General features: G+C 33.3%; 1 protein-coding gene across 3 annotated transcripts; it reads left to right on the forward strand.

The window, feature by feature from the left end:
- Positions 1–6,731: 6,731 nt before the first annotated feature.
- Positions 6,732–11,579, forward strand: LOC149199351 (protein EDS1L-like). 3 transcript variants are annotated; one of them, XM_089402401.1, is made up of 4 exons: positions 6,732–6,966; positions 7,047–7,359; positions 8,676–9,494; positions 10,538–11,579. In XM_089402401.1, the coding sequence occupies exons 2-4, from the start codon at positions 7,051–7,053 to the stop codon at positions 11,336–11,338; spliced, it is 1,929 nt and encodes a 642-aa protein (XP_089258527.1). In that variant the 5' UTR covers positions 6,732–6,966; positions 7,047–7,050; the 3' UTR covers positions 11,339–11,579. The 3 variants fall into 3 exon arrangements, with proteins under 3 accessions (XP_089258527.1, XP_089258530.1, XP_089258528.1); XM_089402404.1 differs by having other exon boundaries at positions 6,732–6,941; XM_089402402.1 differs by lacking the exon at positions 6,732–6,966 and having other exon boundaries at positions 6,973–7,359.
- The last annotated feature ends 412 nt before the right edge of the window (positions 11,580–11,991 follow it).

Consider the following 11,991-nt stretch of genomic DNA (forward strand, 5'->3'; position numbering starts at 1 on the left):
GGGTTTTTACCTGAGGCTTTCCCCAAAGTATTTTCATGTGTATTGTGATTTCTTCTTCTTTTGGCTATATTGTTCAGCTCTGATTCAGCTCGATCTTTAAGCTTCCACAAATTTATAGTAGAAGTAGGATATAGTATTTTGCTTTGGTTATATTGCATTATCGGGTTAATCTACAGGCATAATTTCTACATAGTCTTAGAGCGAGATTTGTAGAGAATTTGCAGAATTTCTACAAGAGATCCTTTGTCTCTTCAATGGCCACAACAATGACATCAAACCTTACTGGAAAACTTCTCAAAACTTTCTCAATTATTCTCCTTTCTTCAAGTGTCTCACCATGAGACCTAATTTGTGTAACCAACCCAATTACATGTGTAAAAAACGAGTCTACATTGTCAGACTCTTTCATACAAAGTGTTTCAAAATCTCTCCTTACCATTTGTAGATTTGTTGGCTTAACTTTTGCCATGCCTCGGTAGGCTTTTTGGAGGGTGTCCCATGCTTGCTTGGACTTCGTTGCAACTGCAACCCTTGGGAAAATACTTTCATGAACTGCTTCTAAAATATAGCACAGGGCTTTTGAATCCTTCTTCCTGTTGTCCTTTAACAAATCCCTTTCTCCTTGAGACAACACATTGTATGCTGCTGCATCTGCTGGCTACCAAATCCCAAATGTCTTGAGACGAAAACAGGGCCTTCATTGTAATAATAATATTAATAATATTCATTTTTAAGGTCACAACTAAGCCAGACACCAAATTGGTGTATGAGACCCCCTTGTTTGTGGGACAAGGGACCCACCTTCGCGCAACAATTTTACGCTAAGTCTATGAAGGCATACATACTCTACCCCCTTCTGGTTTTGAACCTGTGACCTCTTAGGAGGAAACACATGCTATTAACCATTGGGCTATATTAATAGCCCAATAACCATAATTTTTTCCATTAAACTGAGGTATCTGAGGATTAGTCAAGCTTGTGCTTGATGTTGCTATTTCTGAGTGAAAGAAAAAACTTTTTACCTGCTCGTAAATATACTTCAAAAATTCTGCCTCAAAACAAATTTTAATTGGTAGTAAAAACACTTGTTTTTACACTAACAATATTTAACCTGCTCCGGTACCATGTTAGAAAAATTTTATGAGGTCAAAGGAGCTCAGAAATAGGTTGCGGCAAAGTAAGCAAAATCAACTTTAGTTGCGGCAAGGTAAATCTTAGGTTGCGGCGAGGATATCACAACCACACAGGGACTTAATTAAAACATAAATCTTACACAGAGAAAAACAGAGTAAAAGAACTGAGGTTGTCGTAAATCTACTTGCAAGGGATTAATGTCATAACTCAACTAGCCACACTTTATATTATATGTTAAAACACAAAGAAATACATTGGCGTCATAAATGGAGGCTACAGCTCCAAGTGAAAACACAACAAACTTACTGTGATTTACACATCACTGGGTTGTGGAGTAAACTTCTGTGAAACTGGTTTTTGCGCGCCCACCAATATTTCCTCCACAATTTTCTCCTCACTACCTCAGAGACTTTCGCTCTCTAACTTGCCTAACATTACAAATGACTTTTACATCCATATTTATTTTAACATAGAAATCTGACATTAATTACATGACAGAGAAAATATTTAATATGCAACATGGGTGATTCCTCCACAATTTTCTCCTCACTACCTCAAAGACTCTCGTTCTATAACTTGCCCAACATTACAAATGACTTTTACATCCATAATTATCTTAACATACAAATTTGACATTAATTACATGACAAAGAAAATATTTAATATGTAACATGGGCGATTTTACATAGTGAATGATTTTCTGAACTTGCAGGTGTTGTGGAGTGTGGGCAACAGTCGCGAAGTAAATGTTTGCCCATATCTATTTACCAAAATTTATTAAATGCATGAACTCCTCTGCTGTGTTGTGGAATGGTCCACATTGTACTTCTATTCTGACTTCAGTCCTCTTGCCTGCAAACAAAATCGAAATCGTGCAGTGGTTGACTCAGCAAGCATGGTGTTTGTCAGTGTGTTTAAGGCGGTGGTTGGGATTATTATTTCCAACATGGGAAAGACCACCCTTGCCAATGTTGTGTATGCAACACTGTTCGATCAAAATAATACAAAAGGATGTAAGTACGCCATAGTTAGACTGTTTGAAGACATAACAATGACTCCAAATGTAATGAAGTTTCAAAAAGATATAATAAAAGAAGCATGGTGTTTGTCAGTGTGTTTAAGGCAATGGTTGGGATTATTATTTCCAACATGGGAAAGACCACCCTTGCCAATGTTGTGTATGCAACACTGTTCGATCAAAATAATACAAAAGGATGTAAGTACCCCATAGTTAGACTGTTTGAATACATGCAACGACTCCAAATGTAATGAAGTTGCAAAAAGATATAATAAAAGATCCAAGGACGAGAAGAAAGGAAGATGCAGATGCTAAGAAATCTCAGATGATTTGCACAAGGAAGCTAAGAATTCACCAAAATAAAATCCTTACAAAACCCCATGATATTTCTGATAACTATAAACCATGTGAAACTATGTGAAAAAAGATACCTGTTACTCGAGGGGTTTTTGTTGGCGAGGGCGACAGTGAGATAATCGAAGGATTGAAAAATGGATAAACCTAGGAACGTAGGTAGCAGTTCACAGATCCGAATTTTGATCCAAGAGCTACAACAATGCAATTGTAATATATTTGGGACAATGCAAATTGTAGGTACGCTTCCCACTCTTCTCTGGACAGAGCTCTCCAACGCTAATGTCTTGCTCCCCAACAAGAAGACTGGGACTCGTCACAGTGCTATAGAGAATATTTGGGAGCACGGCCCTAATAGTAATTGTGAATTATAGCTAATTGGTTTTTGCATTGTTGCAGAAAACCTATTTTTTAAAGCATTCTCACTGAAATTTGTGGAAAATCTATGATTGTGGTAACGTAAAAGGCAGAACGGAACGATTGGAGTTTGAGTAGGTTGAATAACATTGTAACTGACTAATACCCTAACTGATTAATACCGAAAATCAATCTAATGGTCTATACTATTTTAATCATTTAACATCTCAATAAACGGTTCACAAAGTTACAGGTGTCCTGGAAGGAAAATTTGTTTCATAAAGAACACCTTAATGCATAATTAAAAAAATTCAAGGAAAAAAACTCAAGCACTAAAAAAATTACTAATAATACAATTAATATTTATCAATAATTTTTTTCTACCTTATAAATTATTATATTTATTATGACTTTTTATTTTTAATGATACAATATCTATTTCAAGGAAAGATCCAATTTCTTTCCTCGTTAAAATGGCTTGACTGACTTTACCATTATACAATGTCCTTTTTTATTGAAGAATTCAATGTCCTTTAAAGAATCCCATGTCTTTTTTCATTAAAAAACAAAATGGCTTGACTGACTTTAGCATTATACAATGTCCTTTCTTTCTCATTGAAGAATTCAATGTCCTTTCAATAACCTTTCGCAAGAAAGAATCTCATGTTTTTTTTCATTAAAAAATTAAATTCCATTTTATGATCAAAACATATGGTAAAAAAAATTTATTTAACATAAAATATTATAAATTAAAAAATATTTTAAAATTAATTTATAATTTATAATTATATATAATATTAAATTTAATAAAAATAATTTTTATAATGGGATAAATATATAACTTTCGATCAAAATTCCATACAGTTACATAGCAAGTTCTATGGGAAAAAAATAAGTTTTAGTTTTCTTCTTTAAAAGTTCCATGCATTATCCTAGCAATGTCTATTAACAACCATTAACTGACAATGACATAGCCTTTTTACCCTTATCCAAACCCATACAGCTACATAGCAAGTTCTATTGACCAGGATTGCATTTTCCTTTTCATAAGTTTGATGGGTTTTAAAAATATTTAAATTCGAAACAAAATATTTAAAAATATTATATATAACATAAAAATTTATATCATAATATAATATAATAATATATTTTATTTATTCATATATTTTGATATGTTGTATTTTATTTATCCACATATTTTGATATGCCGTAGGTAAACATATTAATATGTTTTTTAAGTATCAATGTATGTAAATAGTTTTATTAATTAAATTTATATATAATTTTTAATATTTAATTATATATTATAATAGAAAAATTAATGGTTTCTTTTAATTTATAGATAAATGGTTTTTTTTACTAGAATTTATTGATATAATTTGCAGTAAGATTATGGATTTTTGATGTTTAAAATACATTTTTGAATGCATAAATAGATTCAACACTCTCAAAAACATGTGATGCACTTGAATTTAAGGTTAAACAACTTAAATTCAAGTTTTTAAAATTATCTAGAGATTTTGATTAAAATTAACCAAAAAAAATGTTAAAAAAGCATTTTGTCTATATTATTAAACTAAGCCAAAAAATATATTCTACAAGATATAATATATTTAATAGATATTAATTAACGAAGTGGTCTAACTTATAGACAAAATGAATTTTTTCACTGCAATTCACCGAAAGAATACAATTTCAAGTTTTTTTGTTATTTAAAATACATTTTTGAATCCATTTAACATAGACAAAATAACGTTTTTCATTGCAATTCACCAAAAGTCAACAATACAATTTCAAGATTTTTTGATATTTCAAATACATTTTTGAATGTATAAATGGATTCAACGCCCTGAAAACCCTAATCTTTATCAAATTTTAATTAAAATTAACTATAAAAAATATCATGAAAAAAACTATTTAATTTATAAATTAAACAACACTTAATTAACTATACATTCATAAATTTTATATTCCTTATTTTAAAGATATATTAAATAATAACGCACTCATACACCTTGTTTGAAATGTATCTTAATATAATAGTGTTATAATTTTAATAATTAAAAAAATTATTTAAATAAAAATTATAATTATAATTTAATTTAAAAAAACAGCTAAACCATCACCATCATTTTACTGAGAACACATTCTTTCGATTTAAACTACCGAGCTCGACTTTAATTCCAAATGCTATATAATCGGATTAATTTAACTTATAATTAAACATATTATTAAATTTTGTAGAGTAGTATTTTTAAGTTCAAATGCTCTACAATCAGATTAATACAATCAGATTAATTTTAAATTATAGTTAAATATATCATTAAAATTTATAAATATATTATTAAATTTTGTACCCTAACATTTTCTTGTGAGACAACCCGAGCTTTCCACGAAAGTTCAATGAAACAACATCGAAAGTTATATCGGCAAATTCTCAACTTTTTCTTCTCCATGGTGGGTTTTCTTTTTCTTCTCGAACATGTTTATGTCTGGGGTTTATGTTAAATTACTCTACGTTAGTGAATGGAGATTTTAAATTTAATTATCATAAAGTTTCATTAATTCTTGATATTTTATCAATGATTAGAAATATTTTCATAATTTATTTTTTATTTTAATTTGTTTTAAATATTAAAATATTCAAAGATGGTTAAAGTGTTTATTGAATTGTCATATTTTTATAATACTGATTTCTATAAATTATTCTACACTATAATTTACAATTATGGAAATTTGCATTTAAAAATATATAATTAAAATTCAAAAAAAATTTCATAAACTATTTTACACTATAATTTACTGTAGTTTTTAAAACAGAAAATAAAGAATGGCGAGAGCATAACACATAAAAGAAATATACATAAAGGATTACCAGATTGATTTTTCATTATGTTCATTTCAATGTTACAATACATATATTTTTATGCCAAAGCATCCATAAACCCCAATCCATTAACCCTGAATTAGAACATAACTATAGTTCCCTTGACCGGACCTACAAAATATCATGGCCCTAAAACCATAGCTCCCAAAATTTTATGTGGAAACCATACACAAAACCATAGGTAGGTTTGCCCACCACCTACTAAAGCTAGTTGTAGAAAGAATATAACACAACCCTACACTTATAACTATGGAAATCTACATTCAAAAATATATAATCAAAAGTCAAAAAATTTAAAAGCTTTTAAAGATGTTCAAATTATATAACTCTTAGATGAGATGACTAATACCCCTAATCTGATTTGAATACATAATTTATAAAATTCAAATTTATATAATTTACAAAATTCAAATTTTTTTTAAAATTGTTTAAATATTTTTTTTTTTGGCTAGGTTATATAAGTTTGATGATGATTGATAGACCTCATCTACTACTTGAGTCCCAACAACCATGGAGCATTTAACAACTTGGGCATTTAATCTAAAATCACGAAAAATCTTACTCTATTGAATCACACTAACACTTACCATCATTGGATTTTTACCCACAAAATTTAAAAATAACCCGTGCATTAACAAAGCACCTTTGTGACACCCTACTCTACACCTCATAAGTAATTTAATTATGAATTTAAAATCTATTTTAAATAACTTAAAAAACATTATTTTTTTTTGGATAAATAACATTAAAATTAAGACATTTACATTTAAATTTTAGAACTCATTTCAAACACCAAAATACAAAATATTACAAAACAAAATCGTATTACTGAATTTCGATAAATAACACTAAAATATAGAAAAAATGAAAGAGTGAGACGCGACGTCCTTCGAATCTTTCGGAGATGCGCTACAGTCGTCACTGATTAATTATCTATAAACCCTGCAAACTTGTGAGCTTTGGGATGGCTTCGATTAAGATAAAATTAGTCGATTGTGACTGTTGCAGTGAAGTACCCAGGTTCATGTCCATATACTTGACTTTCTACCAAGCCGAATTTCACACGGCAGCTCTCTCTTTCTGTGAGCTTTCCCGCTACCATGGTTTCTCGTCTGATTAAAATAAACTCTTGTTTTGTTCACTGCCTATAAACTCTGCTTTCGTTCACAGGCATTGAAGTGCGGGAACAAGGTTAAAATCTCATCGCATTTTCGAGGTATAATATTCTTCAGCTTTTGTTGGTCAAATGTAATGTGATATTGTTTGGCTGACTGGTTTTGTTGAACTCTATAACAGATTAATGGCTAGATCAGAGTCTTTTTACTCGGAAAACTTGTTGGGTGCCTGCAATCTGTCTCGCAATGTTTACAGAAGCGCAGGCGATGATCCCAGCTATCTGAGGGCTGATTTAAGCGAAACTACTGTTGCCATTGCTTTTCGTGGCATTCTCGATCCCCCTGTCTTCCAAGCAACAGCAACCAAGTTTGGAGAATGTCAAAGTGGTTTTCTGGAGTGGCTGAAAGATGGGAACAATCAACCAGCCTTTCTGCATCAGGGTTCGCTCAACCAGTTTCTCTACCTCTTGAATAATTCCAGATTTCAAGAAGAGGTTTTTACCATCCTAGCTTCTTTATTTCAAGTTTTGTGCAATTATTATATAGTGAGATGCTGATCTAGAGTTCAGGTGGGGAAGATCTGTTTAATATATATGGATCTCTTATTTACTTCAACTGCAAAGAATCTCACTTCCCCAACTGAACATAGATTCAGGTAGCCCAAAATCTATAAAGCTAGCCTCTATGCTTTTGGGTTAGCATGGATATGGCACAATAGTACTTTTGGGTTAACATGGATTTGCACAATAGTTTTTGTTAGTTTAAATGTTATAGTCTATTTATTATATGTTTTGGAGTTGCTTTTAGTATATTTTCTTATCAAATTTATAAATATGTTTTGAAGTTTTTATAAATATGTTTTGAAGTTTCATTTTGGTATATTGTTTTTATCTAGCTTGGAGTATTTTTTTTTAAAGTATATTTTCTTATAAAACTGTTCCAGAATTCAGTAGAAGGTTTTTGAAATCAGTGGTAAACTCTTAGCAAATTTTCAAGATAAAATGTTGACCTATAATAGTTTCACAACACAAGTATACTAAGCCTATCCACTATGTTATCTGCACTTTAATGTGATATCCCGTGGGTTAATATGTGATTCCTTACAGATAATGAGTAGCTTCAATCTGTAAGGCCCTGAAGCTTGAAGAAGGGGTTTGACATTGCAACACATCATAGTCCTTTATAGATAATGAATATGTTCAACCTGTTTGCTCTGTGAAGTCCCGTGCGCTAGTATGTGATTCCTTACCGATATTGAGTAGCTTCAATCTGTAAGGGCCTGAAGCTTGAAGAAGGGGTTGAAATTGCAAGACATTATAGTCCTTTATAGATAATGAATATGTTCAGCCTGTTCGTTCTGTGAAGTGCCTGTTTGAAGAACAGTATTTTCAGCTTTGAACTGCAAGCCTGTATTTTTCATGAACTATTTAAATTTATTGCTCTGTTACACATACACCAAGTTATACACAAAAACCCATGGATCTGTACTCCCACCCTCGTTGTAGAGCACTGAACTTTGATAAAATAACCCTGCTCTTTGGAATTTATCATTTTAGAGCACCAAACTTTGATAAAATAATCCTGCACTTTGGAATTTATCATTTTGTAACTTTGACTGTTGTTGCAGGGCCACCTGGAATATGAAATAACCCCGGATTTTGGAATTTGTCATTTTGTAGCTTTCATTTTTGTTGCAGGCTCTAATCCTGGACTTTGGAATTTGTCATTTTGTAACTTCCATTTTTGATGCAGGCTCTAACCCTAGAGTTTAGAATTTGTCATTTTGTAACTTTCATTTTTTTTGTTACAGGCCCTTCTGGAATATGAAAGGCGTAAGAACGTATTGTTCACTGGTCACTCCATGGGCGGAGCTATTGCTGCCTTGGCCACGCTATGGATGTTGGATAAGCACCAGCAGCAGCACCCTGGCAAGACTAAATCTTTTTTCTGCATCACGTTTGGCTTCCCGTTGATTGGGGACGAAACTCTCGCACGAGGAGTTCGTCGCAAGGGGTGGACGGATCAGTTCTGCCATGTTGTCTTAGGACGTGATGTCATCTCTAGGGTTTTGTTGGCTCCTTCTATATCGGTGTCTGAGGCCTTGCAATCATTTTTACCATATTTGAAGAGATACCTGGAGAATGCAGGGGATTTACATGGTTCCACTGACACACCCATGGAAGAAGCCCTTCCACAGGGCAGTGCTGAGTTTGTGAGCACTGTACTCCAGCATTGCTCCGCTGTAGCGAATTATAGTAGCGCAACCAACATGAGCCCCAACAACCCGTTAATGGCTGCTGTAAGGCCTCTAGTGAAGTTGAGTCCTTATAGGCCATTTGGCCATTATTTGTTCTGCTCCAAGCGTGGTGGGATTTGGATAGAAAATCATTTTGCTGTGTTTTCCTTTCTTTATTACGCCCTGCAATTTTCAGATGCCGCCCTGCAAATTTCAGATGCTAGTTGTGACGAATTCATCTTGGAGCACGTTGGTTATTCAAATAGCTTGCCCAGTGTCCTGCAAAATATAGTGAAGTTGAATGAGCTTTCAGAAATTCCTTTGTCGGAAACAGGATCAAACTATCAAGACAGCAGGACAATACAACTGGAAGCTCTTGGGCTTGGAGTTCAGGTAAACCTTGTTACTTTGCATTCTTTAAGCCATTTTTTCTCTCTTGCCCGCAGTATAAAAGTTTCAGTGTCATTGCCATGATAAACTGGATGTATGCTTTGCTTTGGTTTTGTGGTTGTAATAATCTACTGTTGTTTCTATTAGCTGAACTTATCTACCTCAGTATACGATCCTGTCATATACCGTGTATGCTATGTAGTGTTCAAACTAATATATGCGATCCATATTAAACCTGGATCTATTAGAAGCTTGACTGGTTAGGATCTGAGGATAAAATGGTTTTCATAAGTAGTGTTTTTTGCAATTATTTTTGAGAAGAAACATCTTCCCACCTTAGCTGTAGAACATCTCTTTATATCACTTAGAAGTTGAACAAATGGAAATGAAGAACAGAGAAAGGGAATAGCCTTGGTAAACAACGTACTTGTGATCCAAGAAACAAAGTTACTCGTATTTGTGATCCAAGAAATGAAGTTAGTTAGAGATGAACCATGTGGCTGAACTAGCATGTAGTTGGTTCAAATAAAATAACTAATTTGACATAATTGTCACCATTGCCTATAGTTATGCAAGAGGCCAGTTGTACACGAAATATAACATAGGGGATGTTATAATATGAAGAATTTCCCCATTGGGGTTTATTGCTCCCATGTTCTTGCTTCTTGTTCTTCAAATCTATTTGTATGTATATTAGGGGATATTATAATCTAATGAATTTCCCCTTTGGGAGTTTATTTCTTCCCTGTTCTTGCTTCTTTTTCTTCAAATCTATTACTAGCGGGAATGAAGCCATATGAGTTGAAAATTTTACACAATTTGACAACCAGTAGAGAACTTTATACACAATCTCAATATATTTTTGGGGTATTTAGCCTGGATAATTACTGGATCCTATTTAAAGGGGTCAGTACCCCATTGCAAAATCTCTCCTTGAAGTCTTGTGTATAATGTAAGAGAACCTTCAAGTAGATTATATACTGCAATAAAGTTCTGTTGGTTTCAATAATTGAGAGTTGTGTTTTTTTGTGACAAAATTTGTGCAGAATTGCCCAGCAAGACTTGCCGTCAGAGCTGCGGGACAAGTTTTGAAGCAGCAGAGGGAGAACCTGACCAAATTGGAGAATGAAGTAAAAGGAAAGATAGAAGTGGCCATCAAAGAAATAGAAGAGTATCGTGGGCAGTGTCTCAGAAATGGCACTGGATACTACGACTCGTTCAAAAAGAAGCAACATAGAACAGACTTTGATGCTAACCTTAACAGGCTGAAGCTGGCAGGCTGGTTCGACGAAATCATAACGATGATCAGCAAGGATGAGTTACCGGACGATTTCCAGTGTAGTGAAGTGTGGATAAGACTGGGCACTCGCTACAGGCTACTAGTTGAGCCACTGGACATCGCGAATTATTACAGGTTGGGAAAAAACGAAGACTCTGGGCCTTATCTCAGAAATGCCAGGCCTCGTCGTTATACAATTCTCCAAAAGTGGTTGGAAGAAAATAATGTGATTCAACAGCAGCAGCCATCCCCTACAGGCTCTGATCAGCCCACGATGCTCACTCAAGACTCTTGTCTCTGGGCTTACGTTGAAGAAATTGCATGTTTAATGCTTGCTAATAATGCAGCGGGTTATGAAAACTCCATAGCAGGATTGGAAAAGTCACTGAGGCCTTTGATCGATTCCAATGGTTTGTCTATGGAAGAACTTGTGGCTGGCAACTCTACCTTCAACCGTGTGGTCAAGCGGTTGTGGGAAAACATGACTCCACTGCAGAAATCAACCTCTCCCATCTCCGATGTTATTGGCAGGCACCCAGAACTGATGAACTCAGGCACCCAGAACTGATGAACTAATCATGTAGATGATGTGAATAGCCGTTGCACAAGTAGTACATATTAGAGTAGTCTTGCTGTTTCTGTTGCTTTCTATGCATTAGAACAAAGGTATTTCTCTTCACAATATCTTAGAGTTAAGATCAGCACTCACTCACATATATATAATGAGTACTGATTTGAATGGGATGAAATGGTTTTATGGTTTTTGTATGAAATGGTTTTTATAAGTACTTATTTGAGTAGTCTTGTTATTTCTGTTGCATTATGTACACAAGGACTAAGATATATCTCCACTCTGTTGATGCTAAGATCAGGACTCATTCACATGTATATAATGAGTAGTACTGGTTTGAAAATTCTTGTATTTCTGTTGCCAATGTATACAAGGAGTAAAGTTGTTTCTCTTTACAATATATTACTGTTAAGATCAGTTCTCCAATGAGAAGGGGAGTTGAGTTCGGATTATCGTGAATATTATTAACCAGTTCATTTCTGTGTACATTTATAGATTCTCTATTTTATTTTGATAATGCTTATTATACAATCCACTTGAACAGGAACAGGAGTATGTCTTAATATTTGCTTTTTCTAATTATTATTCTTCTACTTTTATATTTGTTAATTGATTAATTGATATAGAATACAGTTTGTCAATGGGTAGGT

Source organism: Pinus tabuliformis, chromosome 2_1, assembly GCF_031772625.1.
Source record: "Pinus tabuliformis cultivar Carrire ecotype Pingquan chromosome 2_1, CPIR1, whole genome shotgun sequence".
In the NCBI taxonomy this organism is placed as follows: domain Eukaryota; kingdom Viridiplantae; phylum Streptophyta; class Pinopsida; order Pinales; family Pinaceae; genus Pinus; species Pinus tabuliformis.